Genomic DNA, 24,135 nt, shown 5'->3' with positions numbered 1-24,135 from the left:
GGAGAAAAACCGAATGTTTTAAACGGGGACGAGTTTGATAATCCTCGCCCCGATTACTCGAATACCCGCCTCGATATCCAGCCTGATAAATATTAAAAATAATTATTATATATATATAATATTAATAAATTTAATTTAAATAAAAAATATATATAATATTTATATATTTAATTTAAATATATATACCCAGCCTGATACCCATTTAAATAATCGTTTATGCTAAACGAAAATATCCGTTTCCCCGTTGTTTTTCCTGATTACCTGATGGGAATCCCGTTTAAATCCTGCGGTTTTTTTAAACGAGGACGGATACGAATTTTTTAAACGAGAACGGGGACGAGAGGACCAATCCCAGGATCGAAACCGCCCCGTTGACATCCGGGTGCACCTCTGAGCTCGACGGTATATTTTCTCTTATGCTTCACCCGTCGGAAGTACTATAGCAATTAACCTCAAAAGATCTTAGCGTTTGGAGTTTGCAGAAAAAATGGTTTAAATTTAAATTTAATTTAATAGAATCCAATAGGTAGTAAACAATGATTTGGGCTTTGCTTCCCGTCGATCCTTCTTCAGGCAAGTAAAGCTTAATTGAAGTGCTACTATTGCTTCATTTCTGCATTGCATTATTTTCAATACTGAAACCCTATTCCATCTGGGCAGTTGAAGAACTAGGAGAAGAAGATAAGTACTAAATTTTCAAGAAGGGAACGTATTATGTGGGTAGAAAAGGTGATCTAATTTGCTTCCTTTCACCTTCTTTCTGTGAGGAAATTGTTAAATGCTATTTTTTATTTTTGCTCTCCTTTCCTTTGTGTTTTGATTTGTTGAAGGGTGTGATGTCATCATTCACAAAGACAAGGGCGTGTCCAGAATCCATGCTCACATAATGGTTGATGAAATGACTCAATCATCTCAAGTTACAATCAAAGATTTGTCTAAGTACGGGACATTCATTAACAAGAATCTCACTTCTAACAAGAAAGTTCATCAATTTCCTAATAAACAGACCTCTTTAGAAGATGGGGACCTTCTTTCTTTTGGAACTGGAAATGCAACCTTAAGGTTCTGCCAATTTAATGATTTCTTTATTTCAATGAATTCAGTGATTTCTTACCAATCGACTAAATCCTCTTGCCCCTTGTATCTGTTCAGATTCTCTTATGCACCGCTAGTATTCTACATCTGCTGTGCTGAGGCCTCCCAGATGAGTCATTATCTTCAAGACAAAGTTTCATCCATTGGTTAGTTAAAATCTATCATTTTGGCTTCAATCTTCACAAAGCTTTTTGTCTCATAATTTCACCTTTAAAACTTGTTGTATTTTCTTTTAATCCTTTTATCCACATTCAGAAAATTTTAATGTTGCCTCTAGAATTAAGAGAGAAACAAAAATTGATACTTAAACTTGATGGAACCTGAACCTGGAGTTCTTTTGTTCTACCCTCAAGCATTTTGCTATCATGCAAATATGATCTGGGTGTTTGAAAAGATTGTCATTATTTCCTTGTTTGGTATGAGCAATTGTTATTATTTCCCTGTTTGATATGAACAATTGATATTATTTCCTTGTTTGATATGAGCAATAAACAAATAGAAATCTACACAGATAATCAACTTCTCTCAAAACTAGCTGCACTGAGGTTGAAATTAATTGTGGAATTTATAACAGTCAACTGAAGGAACATGTTTTCAAAGGAAAAAATTGCTAAAAGAATAGGATTGTATTCATGTGGTTATCCTTGATAAGACCACTATTTGAGTTTTAGAGTTCGACTCCTTAGGCTTTACCAAATAATGTGGGCATTGCTTTACTTGGATGGCTGTTCGGCTGCCAGGAAAAAAAAGATATTGTTCTCTAGGAAATAGGGTGGAGTTGTGCAAGTCTTAGAATCATAATCTTCAGTTCTTTACCTTAGGAAATAGGGTAGAGTGGTGAAAGTCTTAGAATCATAATCTTCAATTCTTTACCTTTTGTATGTAGAAATTTGATTATTGATTTTGCATTAGGCACTGTTTGCTCTCAGAGGAGAGGAAATTTCTTTCTGTTATAACTCCAATTTTATTCTTTATTATTATTTTTTTGGCTAACTCTATCATTTCGATTTCATGAAGGTGCTCGTCTTATTCATGCCTACAATGAAGATTGTACTCATGTGATTGTTGATCAACACATGCCCCTGCAAAGGGATCTACTTGATGCAATTGTGGCTAAGAAACCGCTTTTACATACTAGTTGGCTTGAGGTATAGATTGTTAAAATGCCCCCTTATCTCCTTTAATGGTAATGGTGATGTTAAGTTGTTTAAGCAAAACTAATATTTATGTAGGCGTGTAATTCTGATTTGATGAGAACACTTAATTACGAAATACCATACATTTTTCATAAATCTCTTTGTTTGAAACCTTTAAGAGTTGTGCTTATTTTTGTTCTTGATGTTGTCTATTGAGACACTATTAGCTGACTGCAAGATTCCCACACTCCAAACATCTGGGATCTTATTCCTACCAAATGTTTACTGAATTATTGATAACAATTTGAGATTTTGTTGCAATTCAAGCTGCTGAATCTAATTAGAAACTTCAGTCCTTTCATATCACAAAGGTTTAAGAATGAGGTACTTCGTTCTTTACTGTACAACATTTTCAACCTTGAAGTTTCATAGAAGTTAGAGGTTGCTCCTAAAGTCTCTATTTTGATGAAAGGCAAGGTTGAAATGCTTAGAATTTGGGAGAAAGGAAATTATTTTAAGACAACCCAGAAATAATTAAGAAACACTACCCAAGTATTTAAGGAAAGAGAGAACTAAAGGAAAAAATTGTTGTGCCTGCCTCCGAGTCTGATATATTTTTTTGATAGAAGTAGGAGGCCTCATTAAAACCCTCCCTCATAGTAGTACCATTCCCTAAGGAAAGAACCGACCAGCGGAAGGAGGAAAAGAGTACCTCAGTATATTAAAAATAAACAGGTTACATAAGACTTAAAAATACACCAAATACATATGTTCTCAAAAAAAAAAAAACAACTAAAAAAGACTTACAATCACCCAATCCCCTCCTTCACTAACTTATCAGCCTCATAATTGCAACCCCTAGTGATCAACCTAACTATAAACGGCTTAGCTGATACAATAGACAAAATGTCCTTAACTAGATTACTAAAGAAAATAAGAGCTGAAGGAGGAGATTTAATCCACTCCACTGCAGACTTGCAATCGCTTTCAACAATCAGTCTACCCTCCGAAACCCACTCTGAAGAGATAAAGATCTCGATGCCTTTTTTGATGGCTTTCAATTCTGCTAAAGGGGGAGGGCCAGGACCCACACTTTCGGAAAAAGAAAGGAGAGTAGAGCGATTCCAATCTCTTAAAATACCACCGATTCCTCCTACCATCCCGTCAAAACTATCAGTTCCATCCACATTCATCTTAAAGAAATCAACTGGAGGGGGACTCCAACAAAGCAAAGGTCTTTGAGTCTGATATCATCCTTTTACATTTTTCTACTAGTCAACCAGCTAGGAAAAAATCCTTGAGAAGGTGCTTATTTCCTGTATTTTCTCAATACTCCATGGGTTATATAAATGTATCTAACAGCTTGAATGATCAGAGCGTTTAGTGATGGTTTCTCCACCTCTTCTGGACATTTTTAATATGTTTGGCTAGGTCTTGAATTAGAGCCCTTTTTATGTTTTTGTTTCAAATGGATATAAAAGTCTATGAATCAAAGCAGCTTATTTAATTAATATTTATAAATTGTTCTATATTTTTGTGTCTTGAATAGAGAAGCCGAACTTATTTAAGTAATGCTAGTAAATTGTTCTATTTTTTTCAAGGAAAATTGTAAATTAAGCTTCAATAAAATCTCAATTATGCAAAATGTTAATTTAATTAAAAAAATATCATTACACATTAGATTATTAGCATATTATTTGTTGAGTGGCACTAAGGTTCATTGTATATACTTGTTCTTCATGAATGGTCACTTTGTAAAGACATATTTAGGGCTAAAATACTGAAACGGAATGTAGTAAACATCCTCTTAACTCAAATGGATTTTTTTTTCCTTGTATTAATTTTAAGAAATGATGGTACATGATGAGGTAAGTTTTCAGTTACCTGAAGAACTAAAATATCCTGGAAAAATGCAAAAAAGTGAAAGAAAATATGAAGGCTTAAGCTTTTGTTAGCTAGAAATCAAGTAAAGTGTTTAACCTGCCAAGATGATGCATTAAGATTATAATTTTCCCAATCTATTATTATCAAATGATGTGGAGTGTAATATTTGCTTCCATAGCTAATACAAGTAGATTGATTGTGGAGTGCCTTGCTCTTTTTGTAGAGTCAAGAATGTTTTTGTTGATAAAATTAATACAACTGTTTTTCTTAAATTTTTTTGGGTGAAATTCAAACTGTTGATGTTTACTTATTATCTTTAATTGTACTTACCTCTGTACTTTGTTTAGCTTGTAGCTGACAAAAGTATCCACACTGAGTTTCCTGACTGCCTATCGTAAGTATTATTTCGGTGTTGTACCTTTTGGGTTAGTTTTACACATGAAGTTTTCCTCTATAACAGTGCTGATTTAGGTTTTCACCCTCAGCCATGTTCCAAAAATAATGGTTGATGGAGTATTTGTTGAAGTTGCAGACCCAAAAACGCGAGAAAACTGTTTGGGAGGATACACCTTTCTGTTAGAATCTTCACATGTGGTAATATATTTTCATATTACCACATGTGTCCACAGTCCAGAGTGCGGAAGGTAAAGAAGAAAGTTGGTGCGATTTATATATTCATCTTTTGCTTTGGTGGTTTTTCACTGGTTCTCACATGCACTTGTTGATGTTGGGTGCTTACCACCTGTGATAAATCTTTGATTTTTTCGGTATCCATTTTATATAGGTTTTCTGGACAGTTTGCTGCTATATTAGCTTATTTTAAAATTGAGGATGTGACACATATGTATATTGTATCAATTAAAGGAATAAATTAGTGAATCAAGAAACTGAAGTTGTATGCTTCCTCCTAAATAGTGATAATAGAAATTCTTCCTTGTGATTCTTTTTTGCAACTGAAAAGATGTCAGAAACTGTATATTTGAAGAGTAAAGAATGGTTCCTATCTATAGTACACAATCTACTCTAATTAGGGAAACAAACTAAATATATATAACTAATAAAATCTCTCCAAAAACTTTCTGTTTCTCCTAAAAGACTGCCGTTAATTTCTCCTAAATCTGTACTAATCAAATCCTTGATTACAAGGGAATAGATTAGTGAATCAAGTCCCTATATTTAAGGATTTACTTTCACGATTTTCTTACCCTTCCTTTCCAGCTGGTGAATGGGTATTCTCTGTTCACAACTTGGATACAATAGTTTGGAAAACTGAGCAACTGAACCCTTCGGTAAAAACATCAGCAAGTTTCCATGTGTGTACACCTATCCTCTCCAAGTCTCTTTGATAAACCATATATCAACTTCAGTGTGCTTTGTCTGGTCATGTTGTACTGGGTTGTCAGCATTGCTGATTTAGATCTGTTGTTGCAATATTCATTTGGCCACAGCCTTAATTATAAATTCTTAAAGAATGATCTTTAATCTTAGTAGTTCACACATACCTTGAGCTATTGCCCGAAATTCAGCCTCTCGACTTGGTGGACTATTATACTTTGCCTTGTACTTTTCCATGTCTCAAGGTTCCCACCGAGGAAGGTGCAATTTCTTGAGGTTGAGCTTCTATCAACAATTGTGATGCAGGAGCATAATTTTTTACTATTTTATTTTATTATTTCAGTTTTATTTCATTCAAGTATTTGATATTTTGGATAGCTTAGAGTATTAGTTTTCATGAGGGTTAAGTTTAGGGTTAAGAATAAAACTTTACTTGTAACGAAAGTAACTTTGTTTGCAAGAAAGTTTATTGTAAATAAGCTGTAATAGATTTACAGCCACAGTTAATCTTATTATCATCTTTGAATTAATAAAGAAAAACTAGTGGCTTTTAAACCCTATTTTTTTTTCTTGAGTTCCAACTTCTTTCAAACTCATTTTCAGCCTTGTTCCTTTTGATTTACTGCTGTTTTCCCCCTTAACCCCATCAATTTGATCTAGCACAATCAACATCAGTGTATGCGTCACGTGTGAATCCTTCATTTCATCTAAGGTATTACTTTGACATTCTAGAGTACACTCTGAGATGCTTGTAGATGGGCTTAGGATTATGCATAATCTTCTTCAATAAACTCCTTTAGAACCACGGCATCATCAAAGATTTTATTTTTATCACTTGCTAGTGATTCAATTCTTGCCACAAGGATTTCAATTGGCTTGCATATGCACTGACCATTTTATTCCCTTATTTTGCTTCCCTGGTTATCACCTTGACCTTTGTATACTTTAGTGGTTTCTCTGGTTTTGGAATAGATTTGCTGATGGCATTTCATATGTCCTTGGAAGTAGGCAAAAGAACACACGTACATATATATGAAATCATGGAATTCCACAACCACACCATGATCATATAATCTTCTTCATCCCATGCTTCTAACTTAGGATCCCAGTGTAGGACCTATTCCATGAGATGGTTAATCTCCCATATTCAACACAATCCGGATGAGCTGAAATCACTTATGTAATTATTTTCATCTAGCCTGTAAGAGGCTTGAATATTTTGCAATTCTATTAGTTGTTGGGCTTGGATTATCCCTTTCGATTGTGTTGTAGTAGTTTCCCCAATTTTGACATATTGGATGATAACTAATCAATGATGATGTCCAAAAGGTTTCACAATGTAAGAGAGGACAATAAAAGAAAATTGACTTTGAAGGTCACAAAGCTTCACAAAATACGTAGCAATGAAGGTCAAAATTAAACTCCTAATAATATTCCTAAAGCTCTGATATTATGTTCTGAATTGAAAAGAGAAATTATATCTTGCATATTTGTTGAATAAGAGTGGTCTATTTTTATTGCACGTAACCCAGTTTAATTAGGGAAAAATAACTAAATACATAATCGATAAAATATTTCCAAAAAATAAGCTATTTCTCCTAAAAATCTACTAATTTCTCTTTAAATATTCCCTAAATCTAATCTCTGATTACAAGGAATAAATCAATGAATAAAATCTCTATATCCTAGGGATTTGTTTCACTGTTCTCCCACAAATTTTCTTGTCACTTGTGAGCTCTTAAAGATTTAGTGTTCACAACTTTATTGTTATAAAAGCTCATGCATGTAGTTGGCTCCATCAGGTCTAAAGTTTTATTGAGTTACCATGTGTTCCATCTTTATTTCAAAATTTGAAATGCATGTCCTGACCTACATATCCTTTTTATCCTATGCCAACGTTTATTGTTGAATCTCTTTGGATTAATATAATTAGTGAAAGAAAAGTTTGTAACCTTTAATGTTTGTTCCTAAGACTAATTGGTATCTAGGAACTTTGAACAAAAAATGTCAGCTATAGTTTTTTATGTTTCATTGTTTTGTGCAGTACAATTTTGGGGATAGATTGCAGTCGCTACTAGAAGTGAGTGGCTCAAGGGTTATCTGGGTTAAAGACATTTGTTCAAATAATCAGGTACCTTTCATATTTCATGTTTTCTTTCCAACAAGCCATTAGTTGTATTGGCATCATATTATATGTTTGCCTTGAAAAACTTACATAAAATCATTGTTGTGACATAAGTATTCTTTATGGCTTGTTTCATTGTATTTGTTGTTGTTGTTGTTGTTGTTGTATTGTACAAATTCATATTCATTTATGTTGTGGTTTAGCATAGAATATCAATATTGTTTTGTAACACCTAGACTTAAAAAGCTTAAGCATCTATCACCTTTTGCAGAAGTTTTAGCCTAGAATTTTGTACTTTTGTTCTTTCAATCATGCTAGTGGTTAGATTCCCATAACCTTGAACAAAGAGTTCGGAGGTAAACATAGATTTGATCATTTCAACCTGTTGTAATCTAGGAGAATAAATCGAGAGAGAAGGAAAGAATAATGGAGTTAATGTAAAAAAAATAATTATTTAAGTAGGAGATTACAAAAGTTTAAATAAATTGAGCAGATGGCTTCTAATATGACTTTTCTACTAAAGCTAAACTTCTATCTAGATTACAAAGACTCATAAAATACTCCTAAAACAAATGAGATTACTACTACTACACGGCTATTTTTGACACTCCCCCTCAAGTTGGTGAGTGGTTGTGTTGTATCACTTGAAGGTTTTGCTCTTGTCATCACATGTTGGTGGACTGGAGAGCATGAGAAGGTTCTTCGATGGTGGCTTCCATCTCCAATGCCTTCTTTGGATCCTGACAAGACCTTGCTAGTCATTTGCTATCGAGATTGACGTTTTTGGTTTCCGCTATTCGTTAGTGGTGTTGACGGTTTTGGCATTTTGGTACAGTGAAGGTTTTTTGTTGATTTTCAATTGTTGGACACCACTTAAGTTCATGCATATATTGAGACCATTTTTTACGAAAATTGGGTAGAGTATTATTTTGTTTCAGATCACTGGGCATCAATTAATTGGGTCCAAGTATCTCAACTAGAGCAAAATATTGCGTATCTATCTACCTACGAAGTATAGATAAGGATGATCGCTTGACCGATGATCCTCCAACTAATGAAATTCGAAAGCTCTGGTTGAGGGAGGATGTCAATTAATCATGTAGATCCAAAATTCGATTGAGGATGAGGTAATCGGTTTAATCATTCATTGTGATTATGTTAAAGAATTGATGGAGTATTTGAAATTCCTATATTCTGGAAAAGGGAATTTATCTCGTATGTATAAGGTATGTAAATCCTTTTATCGTGTTGAGAATGAGGGTAAATCTCCCACAACCCATTTTATGGAATTCAAGAGAATTAATGAAGAGCTGAATGTGCTGTTGTCATTTAGTATTGATGCCAAAGTGTTTCAAACTCAACGAGAACAAATAACCAATTATGAGTTTAATGGCAGTCTTCCATCATAAGCCTAAACTACCAAGTCTTAGATCTTGTCCAGTTTTGGTATCACGTCTCTAAGATGTGTTTAATAGGATACTTTGCATTGAGAATTTTGCACCTGTTCGTTACCCTAGTATTCTAATTGCTAAAGGAGGAGAGAATGATGTTGGAAGGGAAAATAATACGGGCAGGAAATTTTGCTAGTAACAACGAAATTGTTTCTTTTTATTGCAAGGAACTTGATCAAACAAAGTGATATAACAAGAAATTGTAGAATCCCGGTAAGAGAGTTTAGACTGCCAATGTTGCTACTTCTAGCTATTTTGCAGTCAGTTGAGGAGTATGCTAATTTTCTCAATATCAAGATCCATTGAAAGACTAATCTGGTCAGTGCCCTTCTTGAGACAAGAAGAACATGCTTCTTCTTCTCAAACAAACAATCATTGGTTCTAGCGTCACAGATCACGACAGTTAATCCTCGATCAAATGGTCATTGATTCAAGAAAACACCATTCTTCTTGCAGATCACCTCCCTTATACCGAGGGAAGATGAAGAGTGGCTAGTCTATTAGTTAACATCTCCCAATACTTTTTTTGACCACTGAAGATGTTCCAATGTTGGTGGTTCCTCTGTAGAGCAAATAGTTGTTAGTGTTCCTTTGACTTTAGAAGAACCATCGGTTCTTCAAGTCTACTTTAGGATAAGAAAGGCTGATGATACATGTTCCTTTATATGCCAATTGACCTTCTCAAAGATAATGTCAATTTTATTTCCTATGATTCTTTTCACTTAAATCTTTAATTGCCTATCTAGACTTCATTTACGTTCCTACAACAACTAAATCAACGTTATCTAATCCTAGTGCTATTAAGCTATGTCTGAGGATATAATGCTTTTTAATGACAATTATACGGGAGTTTATTGGGTTTTCCTAAAGGAAATAAGACAATTGGATGCAAATGGGTCTTCTCTACCCAAGTAAATCTAGATGGTTCGGTGACGAGACTTATATCTCGACTTGTTGGTTCACGTGGAGAGGGAGAAAGAAGATTCCTACAGGAAAAGTAGTGAGCCTGCATGTACTTTTGTGGGCTCGAAGGATTATTATAATGATTTCCCCATGTTGGATGGTCGGGTTGAGTCAAGGGTGGTGGAGGATGGGATTCAAGATGGCCTTTCTTACAACTGCGCATACATAAATCCAAAGGGTAACGCTAGGCAGTTCATGAGACCTAAAGAGGGTTTGGGCAACAAATATAGATCTGACCAATTTTTTCAAGAGAATTTTACATCTCCCAAAAGAAAGTATAGGGGTTACCGAAGCAAGAGACATCAGAGTAAGGTGCAGTGGGAGGAAGGGGTGTCTGTTTTTGATGGCAGATTCAAATATAATTCTGACTTTCCAGCATTGGGGCAGTCTCAACAGAAGGATGCGATCGATTCCTTGCATTTTGGGAAAGAATTGGGTTGTGAGTCTAATGGCTCAGTAGTGTATCTGATTTCGGAAGACTATGGTGGGGGAAGGAGTAGAAGTTTCAGGTGATCTGAATCATGCTTATTGTTTGGAGCTGGAAGTTCGGATGGTTTTAGCCGACAAGACGAGTTAATGTGGTGGAAAGGCGGCTATGTGCGTGTTTTTTGTATTCTTATCATGAGAAAGCTAAGTGGCTTTTGAGTTACAAGTTGGCTTCTATGGTTTTAGTCAGCTGTTATCCTTGGCTTTTATTATGGTTGTTTTGTTTTGTTTGGGCGTCTATTGGGCCACGTTTAGGCTTTGAGTTTGACCAGTCTGTTTTTTAGGCTGTTGTTGTTGCTTTGTTGGATTAGGCTGGTTCTGATAGGATTGTTTGAGGTTGTTTTTGGCATTTTGTTTATATTGGGGGTGGCTCCCTGGTTGTACCGTGTATTTTCTATGGTTAATGAAATCTTAAGGCACTCTTTTCCTCTTCCCACTGATTAAGGAGCTTCTCTATAAGCTCCTTTAATCATGAAGGAGGTTTTTAACGAGACCTTCAATTCCTATAAAAAAAAAACTTATGGTCTAGATTATTCAGACACTTCCTGTCTTGTGGCCGATTTCTTTGTTTTTCTCGTCTATTTGTTTGCTTAGCTGAATCTTACAATTGGTCCCAACTCCCAACCCAGTTAGATATTAACAATGCTTTTATCCATGGTGATCTCTGGGAAAAGGTCTATAAGGAGTAACGATATAGATTTATTGCTAGGGGAGTATCATAGGATTTTTATTTGAAGAAATCTTTGTATGAATTGAAATAGAGTCCTAGTGCTTGATTTGAAAAGTTCAGCGAGATGATTCAAGAGTTCGGGCTGAAAAAGAGTAAATGTTACCCTTATTTCTTTCATAGATAATCAGTAACTGACATTATTCCCCTTGTCGTATATGTTGATGGTATTGTTATAATAGGGGATGATGTAGGAATCACGTCTCTCAAGTCCTTCTTGTGCACTAGTTTTCACACGAAAGACTAAGGTCAATTGAATTATATTTGGATAGAAGTAATGAGGAGCAAGGCGAGAATCTCTCTCTTAGAGGAAGTATGTCTTGTAGAGTTTGAAAATTTGACAGCGATATTACTCCAATAATTTCCAATGTGCATCTTACGATCATATACTACTCTTTGAAGGAAGTCGATCTATAATTTAAGTGGAAATAAGAACCACCTCTCCCTAATATTACTTTGGTATGTTTTGATGAAATAAGAGGACTCTGATGGAGTTTAGGAGATGACAATTTTTCACTCAACGACCCCGTTTTGTTAGGATGTGTTAACTTAGGAAGGCTCATGAATAATTACCTCTTTTTGAAAGAAGGGAGATAGAACTTGATTAAAATAATATTTGGCATTGTCAAATTTCAATTGTTTTAAATTAATTTGAATCATCATAAGAAATGTGAGAACAACACGACTGACATTGGATTTGTTTTTTAACAAGGAAATCCAAGAGACTGAGTACAATCATCAATAAACAAAATAAATCACCTAGAACCAGATATGTTTTGGACAGGCGATGGTTCTCAGATATCATTATGAATTTAAGGAAATGAGAGAACATCTTTATTCTAGTGAGAAACGATGCCCGGGTTTGTTTGGCATTCTCACAAAAGTCACAATGGAAAGTACCAATATATAACCCCTTAAACAAAGATGGAATCGTAATTATCAAAACTAAAAAGGGAGGGTGTCCTAGATAAAAATGGTCCAACCAAAATACATCCTTATTTTGTGGAATAAAAGAAAGACAGACAAAGTACGCTGAGTGACATTGGATTGGTCAGTGTCTCCCGGATATAGAGTTCAGCCTTTGCTCTAACATGTTCAATACTCCTCGAATCCTGGTCTTGAAATTCATAATAAGAGGGGTAAAATGTAACAGGACAGTGTAAGTCTTTTGCAAGCATGTGAATAGAAACAAAATTAGTAGATAAGTTAGGAACATGGAGAACACTTTGAAGGACAAGAGTGAGTGTGATAGAAATCTTTCCTATACCGGCTACAGTGGTTTCGTTACCATCTGAACAATATTTTTTTTATTACTAGGACAGGGTGTGTAAGTGGTGAACATGTTTGATGTATGGGTCATCCTGTCAGTGCTCCCAAGTTTTAAATCCATGAATTCACAAACAAATTATTAGAAATATGGAAGCCAAATGAGAGTGTACCTAGAGAGCTGATGAACATGTACTTGGAGAATGTTGCTCAAGATTATTCAGTAAGGTTTGCAATTTTTCAATCTCAGCACTGTTGAATCGTCTAAGAGCTTGTGTCAGGTCTTGATTTGACTGATCTGTGATATGTGTTTACCCTTGTCGCTTTCACTGACCCCATTTCCCCCACTCACAACTAAGAGGTATACCATGCAGTTTCTAACATCGATGTTTTGTATGCCTTGGCTTGTAAGAAAACGTACACAAAAATCTTCCGAATTGGTGCCTTTCGACCCCTTGGGCTTATTGTGATTTGCCTTGGACGGCTTGGAACGAGATACAACAACTGCAGATCCATCAACTAGGTGGGTCTCAAGCATAACACCCCTTCAACTCTCTTCAACCCAAATCAGAGAAATAGTTTCATTAAGGGATGTTAATTCAGCCCGACCAAGGATTTGAACCCAAACCTGATCAAACTCAGAATTGAGTCCAACTAAAAAAATCATAAACTCAGTCTCTTTCAATGAACTGAGATTCTGGATTTGATTGTTGTGTCACAGTTGTTATATTTCAAGTCAGTCACCTGATAATAATCCAATTTCTTCCATTGGTTTTGAAGGGCATTGGCATATTCAGTCACTGTTTTACTCCCTTCGTGGCTGAGGTTCTGGTCTTGATTTCTTTGATTGAATCTGCATCAAAATCTTAAGAGTAAGCTTGATTCAGAGCAGCCCATATGGCCTTCGCAGTTGGTAGGAACATACATTTGTCACTAGTTTCAGGCTCCATAGAATTCTACAACCAAGACATAATCATGCAATCTTCCTCATCCCAAGTTCTCAAAATAGCTTCATCCTGGCGAGGACTAGATTCTGTCAAATTACTCAACTTGCCTTTACCCTTTATAAAAGTTTGAACCAGTTGAAACCACTTGAGGTAATTTAGACCATTGAGTTGATAGGATGTTTGTGTATTCGAGGTTTGACTAGTAGGGCGAGAATCTGTTCTTCTGCAGGTTGGTTTTGGTGGTTTCTGACATAATGGTAGACAATGAAGGTTTTCAAAAACTGTATGGAAAAGACCGATTTACTACTGAAAAGGAAAAATTAGGGTTGTGCCAAATCAGATTGTTGTAGAAAAATAGGATTGCAACAAGGAAGGCCTTGGAACCGATGCAAGAATGAGAAAATTCTAGGAAAATTGATTAGAAGTAAATACACTCTAGGTATTTTCCACATATCATCCCAAAAGTAATAAAATGATTAGGTTTGAATTTGGGGGCAAGACAACTAGTGCTTGTGGTGTTCAGGTGATGCTGCAAGAAAGTTGGTTAACACAAATGACAAACTGCAAGCATGTGTAGTATCAGATCTCCTATGTTGTGGGGAAGCTAAATTAATAATAGCGAGCTAAGGTCTTGGATTTATTTGATAAATGCTACTCTTATTCTGCCAATAGAATGTTTTCTGATAATTAATTTTTTTTTTGATAGGAATAGGATGCTTCATTAAAAACCTCCCTCTTAGTAGTTCTCTACCCTAAGGCAAGAACCAACTAGCGGAAGGAGGAAAAGAGTACATCAATTTATTAAAGATAAAGCAATTACAAAAGACATAAGAACACTCCTACAAAATACATAAGACTTAAGACTTAAGAACACTCCTACAAAATACATAAGACACGAAACGTTCCTGTAACTCCTTCCCTCTAAGACAAACGCAGCAACCAAAACACCATCTACAATCACCCAATTCCCTCCTTTGCTAGCTTGTCATCCTCACAATTACAACACCTAGGAATCCACCTGACAATAACCTGTTTTACAGAAACAATAAACATAATTTCCTTAACAAAATTTGACAGAAAAACAGGAACTGCAACTTGATCTTTGATCCAATCCACTGCTAGCTTTGAATCACTTTCAATAATGAGCCTACCCTTCGAAACCCATCCTGAAGAAACAAAGATGTCAATGCCTTTTTTATAGCTTTTCAGTTATGCTAGAATGGGAGTAGCAGGACCGACATTCTCTGAAAATGAAATAAGTGTAACCCGATTCCAATCCTTGAGAATACCCCCTATACCAGCCACCATCCAAACACTACTAATAGCCCCATCCACATTCATCTTAAAAAAGTCCACTGGAGGAGGACTCCAGCTTAACACAATACTGTTCAGATTCTTAGAAGCAGTAAAATTGTCAGCCAGAGATGGATCGCCAATTAAAGAATCAACCTGAATTGAGATAAGGGGATACTTTGCTATAAACCATTTGGCTAATCTAAAATGCATAGTGAAAAACAATGAGATTCTGTCTTTCCTTTCTCAAAGATGATCTTGTTTCTTATCTTCCAAATTGACCAAAAGATTACCCCCGGAATAAACTTCCATATAGCAGAATTAGGCCTCAAATCCGATCACGAACTGAGCAGATTGGAAGGGTCAGACGATAGAGCTAACCGAATACCCCAGTACTCTATAAATTTAGTCCACAGTTCCCAAGAAACCGGAAAAGATTCATCCCTTTGATTACAAAAAGGACAGAGAGAGTTCTCCACTATATGAACCCCCCTTCTCAACAACTCCACTCTCACAACAACTTTTTGATGGGACAATTGCCACAGGAAAGTCTCCACTCTAGGAGGAACTAAACCCAGCCATACACATTTGTTCCACTGAAAAGTATCATCATGAAAAGAAGAAAGAGCTTTCCTACAAGCTTTAGCCGAAAACAACCCCTTATCCGAACCATCCCACAACAAACAATCCTCCAATGGCTCAAGAAGTTTAATGTCTTTCAGCCTATCCATTAACTCTACCAACTGCTCCACCTCCCAATCACAAAGATTCCTCCTAGTCGTAATATTTCATTCCCATCTAGTCGATTCAAAACTCCCAAAATCAGCTACATGACCCAATTTATTTGGAAAAAGGGCAAAAATTCTCAGAAACAACAGTTTCAAGGGAAGCTCCCCAAGCCACGTATCGCTCCAAAAGGAAATAGATTTACCATTACCTATTTGAAGCTTTGCATGAGATCTAAGACAACCTCCAATGGCATCATCCTTAATATAGTTGTTCACAATTCCCCTCCAAATCCAAGAGTCTTTTTGGGAGATAACCCTTTTGATATCCATGGAATAACAACTCACATTGTGTTTACTGCATAAGAACTTCTTCCACATCGAGTTTTTATCATTAGCAAATTTCCAGATCCACTTACCCAGCAACGCTCGATTTGTAAGTCTCAAATCAGCAACTCCCAAGCCTCCACCACTGAACGACCTGCATATAGTTTCCCAACTCACCTAATGCAATTTCTTCTTGTCAACCCCTCCCCCCATAAGAAATTCGACATCAAGGAATTTAACCACTGACAAATAGTAGAAGGCATCTTAAAAATAGATAGGAAGAAGATAGGTAAGGATGATAATACCGACTTAATAAGCACCAATCGACCAGCCATAGATAAAGTAGTTTTCCAACCTGCCAATTTCTTATTGAAGTTGACAATAACCGGCTCCCACAGCTTCTCTGAGTTCTTTAACGCCCCTAAAGAAAGGCCTAAATATTCGGTGGGAAAAGAACCAATAGAACAACCAATGTCCCTAGCCCAATCATCCAGGATGTCACTCTCCACATTAATTCCATAAAGCTTGCTTTTAGCTAAATTTAGTTGGAGCCCCGTCATTAAGCTAACAATCCTCATAACTCTTCTAACATTCTTAATCTGAGTGATAGATGCTTGACAAAAGATTATTAAATCATCTACAAACTGCAGATGGGACAAAGTAAATGATTCCTGATTCTTGCCGAAAGAGAACCCTTGAAAAAAACCTGAATCCACTGCTTTAGTCAACATCAAATGAAGTAATTCTCCAACCACATTGAACAGAAGAGGAGAAAGGCTACAACCTTGCCTCAAGCCTTTATCAATAGAAAACTCCTCAGTAGGTGACCCATTCACTAGAACCGAAATTGAAGCAGTGGAAATACATTGTGCGATCCAAGAACCCCACCTCTCACCAAAACCCATTTCTTTCATTAGCCTTTGAAGAATCTGCCATTCTACAGTATCGTATGCTCTGCTGAAATCCACTTTAAATACAACCCCTTTACGACCTTGCCTCCTCCAAAAATCAATTCCTTCATTAGTTAAAAATGCACAGTCCAACAATTGCCTTCCCGGAATAAAAGCAAACTGTGAAGGACTAATAATATCCTTAACACAGGAAATAAGTCTCTTTGAAATAACTTTTGAGAGTAGTTTATACAGGCTTCCCACAAGACTAATGGGTCTATAGTCTTTAATGCTCTCGGGATTACCTTTCTTAGGAATCAAGGTAATAAAAGCATGATTCACCCCATGAGCCCACTTTTTCCCTTTATAGAAATCTGGAAAAAAAACACCATAATCTGCTCCTTTAGATTGTTCCAATATTTCTTATAGAAACCCATGGAAAAACCATCTGGACCAGGAGCTTTTGCACTATCCGAAGGAGAAATTACTTGCCACACTTCTTGCTCAGAGAATTCCGCCTCCAAATATGCGCTTTGAGATACTGTTAAGTGCGCAAAATCAAAATTTAGGCCCTCAACCTCCAAGGCTGAATTTGTATTGTAAGCAGCCTTGAAGAAATTGAACACACTGCCTCTTATTTTATCTTTGTCCAAGATTGGTTCTCCATCAATTTTCAATGAATGAATAGTATTGACTCTATTCCTTTTCATAGCACTGAGGTGAAAAAACCTCGTATTTCTGTCTCCGTTTTTAATCCATCTATTTCTGGACTTCTGACACCAAATACTCTCCTCGATCCTTAATAGCCTCCACAACTCCTTATTGAATTCAACCAACTGATCCCACTCCCCCTTAGATAAGATTCCACCTTGTGACTTAATTTCCAAGTCATTTATCTCCGCTTCAAGCAACGAAATGGAGTCTGGCAGTCCTAGATGACTACTTCCAGGCCATCTTCTTATCTGTTTTTTTGCAGTTTGTAACAACCTGAAAATTCCCCCATTATTCTTCTTATTCTTCTCAACTGCCAGCAAGTCTTCAACAAATGCATCGAAGCCTTGTTCCTGTAAAAGAAAATTAAAGAATCTAAAAGGTTTGGGGGCCCAATTGAGACTAATAACTTCCAGCAAAACCGGATTGTGGTCTGAAATTGATTTCAATAAAAGACATTGAGAAATCTTGGGAAAACTGTTAAGGAATCTGCCACATATTAGGAAACGATCAAGTCTAACCCATGTTGAATCTTCTCTATTGCTACACCATGTGAAAGTCCCTCCTGACATGGGCAGATCAATCAAATTAGCTTGTTGCACAAATGAACTAAAAATATTTATTGAATGCCAATTCTGTGATTTCCCTAGCTTTTCTTCCGGATCAAGATACGCGTTAAAATCACCCCCTATACAAACCGGAAGATTCATCGAAATAACAAAATTCAACAATTCCCGTAAAAATCCTCCTTTTCATCTTCAATAGAAGGACCATAAACATTAATGAAAACGAACTCCTTTGGATCGTACATAAAATTCCCCACCAGTTCCAAAAACCTGCTGTAAGCATGTTGATTTGTAACTTTGAACACATTCTCATTCCACAAACTGATCAACCCACCCTTTGACCCCTGTGCTGGAGACACCATCACACCCTTTAACAGGTTTCCTCCTATCCTCCTTACAATCGACAACTGACATTGTTCGAGCTTAGTCTCTTGAATAAAAATCAGAACTAGTTTGACCTTCTTTACATGCCTTGCGACAACCACCGTCTTTTCACTCCTCCCTAAGCCTCTAATGTTCCACGAAAGAATACTTAAATTCTACATATATATGCTTCACTCCCAAACACCAAAACCGTACCCTTCAACCAACAAAACCTAAACGGCATATCAACCTTCCATTACAACCTCCGAACCCTTCTCAAGGCACAAAATTTTTTCAATAAATGCCTCCCTCCCTTCCTTGAAAGAAATACCTAACATATGACATACTTCCCATGTGGCCAATGCTTCCTCTAACAATTTAGAAAAGGTACAGGAATAAACAGTTGAAATCTCTGCCAAGTCCAAAGCTTCTGTGATTAAACCTCTTCTTCCTTCTATAATTTATTCGTGACCTTGAATCAGTAAAGGAAGTTGCTGCCACACTTTGTGAAACTTTACTGCTAATAGTAGGAACCATCGAAGTACTCTGAACAATGACAGAACTATTGATTTCCTTATCCAATCCCCTTTCCCAATTGCTTATAGAAAGCTGTTGACTATTTTCTAAGTCAATATTGTTCAGATTATGCTTTTGAATGCCCTCTGAACGATTGTTTTCCTTATCAATACCCGAACATAACAAGACTCGTCTAGCACTTGACCTTCTATAAACTCTAGCAAAGCGTCCACAACCCCTCCTTCCATCCGGAGCACTTCTTATTGACAGACATTTAGAAACCTGATAACCCAGCTTCCATCTCCTAGAACTCTTCACTTTGACTCTGCTGTTATCCTCTTGAAGCGCAGTTCCATCTATTTGCTCACCCATTACATTAACCACAGCTTCTTGTAAGCCTTCATTTAACTCCTTTCATTTAACTCCTTTATTATGTTGCATCCATCCTCATTTAATTCGGAAGGAGACTGAACCTTATTGTGATTTTGAAGCCCGTCCCATATAAACTTGACAGCAGGCCCAACAGGCACTATTTTAGAAACAGGGGAATATAACTCCCAATTAGAATCAGAATGAGCTGAAAGCCTCTGGCCCACTACTCTCTCATCCCAAGACCCGTATAATCCCTAGTGGGATCTCGCTCAAATTCAAACTTAGCTGACACCCCATTCCTGTTGGATTCCGTGTAAGAATTCTGTTTCAGACCTCCTTATAAGTTCTGCCATCCCTCAGACTATGCAGTTTCTCCAGTTGATCCTTCTGTCCACCGTAGATTTCTCTAACTGACTTGTTAGCTTCCAGCTGAAATCTTTTTTCCTTAGTTTCTCCTTTCCTCTCTTTCTTGTACTTAGCAACCCCCACTAAGACTCTCATTCCATCAATCAGCGTTCCATCAACGTTCAACACTGCTCTTCTACAGCCTTCTTCCCTTTCATATTGCACAAAAGCAAACGTGGATGATTTATAATTTGGCTTAACTATAAATCTTGGAATAAAGACCCTCACTACTCGTCCATAATGGTTGAAAATCTCTCTTAACTCAAATCTAGTAACTCTCTTACTGAGATTATCAACAAAAACAGTCCATTCCTCGTAGGGATGGCAACGGGCCGGGTTTGGGCCGGGTATTGGTCCCCCGTCCCCGTTTAAAAAACCCGTACCCATCCTCGCTTAAAAAACCGCGGGGATTTAAACAGGGATCTCCATCTGGTAATCGGGGAAAACCGCGGGGAAACGAGTATCCCTGTTTAGTATAAACAGTTATTTAAACGGGTATCGGGCCGAGTATATATATTTAAATTAAATATATAAATATTATTATATATATTTTAATTTAAATTAAATTTATTAATATTATATATATATATATATATATATATATATATATATATATAATTATTTTTAATATTTATCGGGCCGAGTAATCGGGTAATCGGGGCAGGGATTACCAAACCCATCCCCGTTTAGCATAAACGGTTTTTTCCGTCCCCGTTTATCATCCCCGAACCCAACCCGTTTAATTCGGTTTTCGGTTTTCCCCGTCGGGTTCGGGTTTTTTTACCATCCCTAATTCCTCGTCGGAGGATGACTGACCAGTTTCACTTACTCTCTTTCTCCTACCTTTCTCACTCATGTTTTTTTTTTCTATTTTGACAATTTTCTGATAATTAATTATTAAATACCAATTCTGCATTTTACTGTTGATTTATTGATTAGGCTTCAAGTGATAACCCTGCAAATTCATTATCTGCATGTAGGCTTGCTAATAAGCATTTTTCTCCTAGGCTTTTGAGCGTGGAGAAAATACTTGTTGTACGTATGTTGTCCCTGGAAGATCAGCAGACAAGTTTGATCGGTTAGATAAACTTGGTTTGTCATATAGAGTGGATGAGATGGCATTAATCCGTGCTCTTTTATCTGGAAAATTGGATCACTCTATATTGATATCGTCATCAGGTAAGTATTCATGTTATACTCCAGATAAGTGCACATATGGTTTTGTCCATAAAAATGTTTTATTTTTTAAAATTGAAAGAGCACTTATATATTAAAAAAACTGAAGTAAAAATAGAAAATTGAAGACAAAAAACAGGGATAGAAAATTTGTCTGGGTGAGGGGGAAGGAGAGAGAATAGAGTGGAAGGGGGATAGTGCCTCATGCCGGGCACATAGCATTGATCTAGCCTGAAGATTATCTAGTGTGTCGGATGGCCAAATTAGCACTGGTCAGCCATCTTTCTCTCTCTTCTCTTACTCCATCTCCCCAATTTCTATCTTTAATTTTGATTTAAAAAAAAAACTGAGTTTTTTGTTGAAAAATCCCTGCAGCTTGTATTATTTGGAGGATGGAAAGAAGATCTTAGTTATTGATGTTGAATAAGATGCATAAAATTTTGGATTAAGATGACTTTGACTTTAGGGTAAACCTTTCTTTTTCTGCTTAAACGAAGGTTCTTTAGCTGTAAAAGTTTGTAAATGATGCTTACCTACTAAAATATCCTATGATGCAGTTTTCTCTATAGTATTTTGTATTGTATTAGTTTTGCAATATTATGATCTAATATTTTTATGCACATGGTCATTCCCAAAATTTTACTGGACTCTGGAATCATCTTTTAACTTTTATTTTTGTTATTTCCTCTTATTTCTTGTTTTTCTGTTTCATTGAAATAGCATTTACTTGTAATTTATGAATATTAAGGTTAAATTTAATTAGTTATCTCTTTGCAGTTCCTGTTTCTTCTTGCTCCACAGATGAAACTGTAGTAGCTGATTTAGAAGAGGAAAATGAGACAGCTACTACAGAAGAGGAAAATGAAACAGCTACATCAGTTAATGCAAATGATACTTTTCAAAAGGAAGGAGCTCATACTTATGTGAACAGAGGATTTTCCATGGAATCCCCTAGCTATGTGAGCACAGCAGAAGTTTCTATATGTCACGAAACTAGTAAATTGGAGGGTGGCATAGTAACCTCCAAAGATGATAATTGTTGTTTGACAGCAAAAAGATATAAGGCCGACGAGGCTGAATATGGAAGTTCTAAAATTTTTTATAGCCAAGTTTTGAAAGTTAGAGATGTAAATGTAAGCTCAAAAAGTAGCTTTAAAGCTGACAATGGAGTTAAAAACTACAAGCGCTTTCGCAAGGTAACAACTTTTATGCATGCATTAAGTTTTATTCTTTTACCATGTCATCATGATTTTATGTTGCTAATTCTCCTGGATTCTGTTGAGATATTAACACACTGCCTTCTTACTTATTTTATATAATTGTTGGGACTTGGATCTGATTGTGTTAAATCGATTTTTTTTTACTAATTTCTTATGTCATCACTATGTTGCCACATCTAATTTGTCAGTTAGGAATTCCTCGCCAATACATATGAGCTGGAAAACTAGGGTTCTTTTTGAATTAATTCTACTCTCATGTGTGAATGGTTGGAATATTAACCGTTCAATTATTATTATTATTGTAGGCAAGCATTCAGTCAGGAAATAGCTTCAGCAATCTTGTTCCATTTTCAAAATATCCTTACAAGTAAGATCCTAGTTCATAGCTCTATATGGATTCCACATTATGTTTAATTGTTTGGTTTGTATAATCTTGTAATGTATTTTGTATCCGTGTGCACGGTTGTGTTTCCTTTTCCGGATCCTAGAGATTATGAATTTGGAAGTGGGGAGTTGGCTGAGTCTGTTAAGGAGGAGAAAAGGAGAAAGAAAATGGACGCCATTGCCGATGACATGTTTAATGAAAAGGTTTATGTTCTGTTTTGTTTATAATTTATTCTGGTTTTGATTTGGTGATATATATATATACATACATACATACATACATACATACATACATACATATTCCTGGTACTCGGCCTCTAATTTGATAATGTAGGGGGGAAGACAACGTGGTTTATCAGGTTCTGTTCGTCGTGGAGGACTTCATATGCGGGGTTGACAAAGGTGTATTTAGTGTAGTGCATACCTTATTGTAATCACTAGTATATAACTTTGTCAGAGGGACACATGGCATGAGTTAAAAAGAGCTTGCGTCACTGCCATGTGTATATAAATACATACATTTATATTTAGGAGAAGATATCATTTTTATGTGTCTGCAAGTTTAGTTACCCTACTGATTATTTCGGTTCTTAAAGTTATGTATTTACAGGTATGAAATAATTAAGTGTGGATATGAAAGGTGCCCACGCATGTATGTTGATATGTAAAACACATGGTAGGTAAGTAAAATGAAGCACCTTTTCATTCATATGACAGTGTCACGGACCGACCCAAACACTTGAGACCAATGCACGCTTAACCACCTAAGGGGTTTCCCACCACACATTGGGTTAAATTGGTCCATCGGAATTGGCTCGATCTTGTCCTCCTACAAGAGATTTGGTTTGTCAAGTAAATAGCAAAAGAATAATCCAGGGTTCATACCTGAACAAGGTAAAAGCGTTAACAAGTCCAATGTAGAATCACATATCTCAAGATAATCACAAAAGAAACTCAAAACAAAGCTACCAAAGATTTTAATCTAGAACTTTATCCTTTCCCTGGGAGCTACTTCCCGCCAACCTCCTCTCTTTGAGATTCCAAGAACATAAACCATAACAAAATGCATGGGTTACCAGTTAAACACTACGAAATTACTAAAGAAATGAAATTTGAAACATGGAGATGAATGATGAAGCCAGTATCTCACCTTATCTTCCAAATGTCTACAAACCCTAGCTCACGTAACTCATTTATAGTCAACCGCGGATGCATGTATACTCTAGGGTGGACATGTGTCCATCTTGAAATATGAATTTCTTTATGTTTATTATTTATTTTACTGATCGTATCCACTTGAAATTTTATTAGTGTCTATCCCATACAATTTTTTTTATTATTAATACATATATATGTCCACTCTGAAAAATATTTCTAGATTCGCCACTGTTTCTAACTTGAAATTAATAGATGAATTTTGTAGAGGATCACTCCACGAGGCTAAGTCCATTCTTGACTTGGAAAGAAAAAAAAAATCAGACTCCTAATAGCATCTCCTTGCCGGCGACATGAAAAGGAAGTGAGGAGAGGATTTTTGCTTTCTTTAGTGAATATTAATTAGGGTTATACCATTTGTATTTTTCTCTTCCGATCTTCGATGTTTCTTCCTTTTAAATATAATAAAAAATTTATATTTTAACTTTATATTTGCTTCTTCATTCAAATTTTTATCCATTTCAGTTATTTTATTATACACATGAAATTAAAAGAAAAGGGACTTCCACAATCCACTTAATTCGTTTTACTCTGGATGCCTTTTCATGCAGTATGTA

General features: G+C 36.0%; 1 protein-coding gene across 1 annotated transcript; it reads left to right on the top strand.

Annotated features, from left to right (window-relative positions):
* The first annotated feature begins 536 nt into the window (after positions 1–536).
* On the top strand, positions 537–22,775 carry LOC120190131 (nijmegen breakage syndrome 1 protein-like). Its single transcript, XM_039193260.1, has 13 exons — positions 537–573; positions 694–729; positions 831–1,062; positions 1,153–1,241; positions 2,113–2,243; positions 4,463–4,509; positions 4,601–4,709; positions 7,495–7,581; positions 20,591–20,762; positions 21,537–21,955; positions 22,285–22,346; positions 22,468–22,567; positions 22,698–22,775. Exons 1-13 carry the CDS (start codon positions 537–539, stop codon positions 22,758–22,760), a joined length of 1,584 nt encoding a protein of 527 aa, XP_039049191.1. The 3' UTR covers positions 22,761–22,775.
* The last annotated feature ends 1,360 nt before the right edge of the window (positions 22,776–24,135 follow it).

The sequence above is a fragment of the Hibiscus syriacus genome, unplaced genomic scaffold (genome assembly GCF_006381635.1).
Source record: "Hibiscus syriacus cultivar Baekdansim isolate YM2019G1 unplaced genomic scaffold, ASM638163v2 tig00116962_pilon, whole genome shotgun sequence".
Lineage (NCBI taxonomy): Eukaryota > Viridiplantae > Streptophyta > Magnoliopsida > Malvales > Malvaceae > Hibiscus > Hibiscus syriacus.
Note: the sequence above shows the minus strand (reverse complement) of the source record. Positions and strands in the feature narration are given on the sequence as shown.

Bases quoted from the DNA above. Each gene is read 5' to 3' on its own strand.
- LOC120190131 (XM_039193260.1), top strand. From the start codon at position 537: ATGATTTGGGCTTTGCTTCCCGTCGATCCTTCTTCAG. The intron at 574-693 runs GCAAGTAAAGCT...ATAAGTACTAAA, and splicing joins TCCCGTCGATCCTTCTTCAG to TTTTCAAGAAGGGAACGTAT. The intron at 4,510-4,600 runs GTAAGTATTATT...TTTCACCCTCAG, and splicing joins GAGTTTCCTGACTGCCTATC to CCATGTTCCAAAAATAATGG.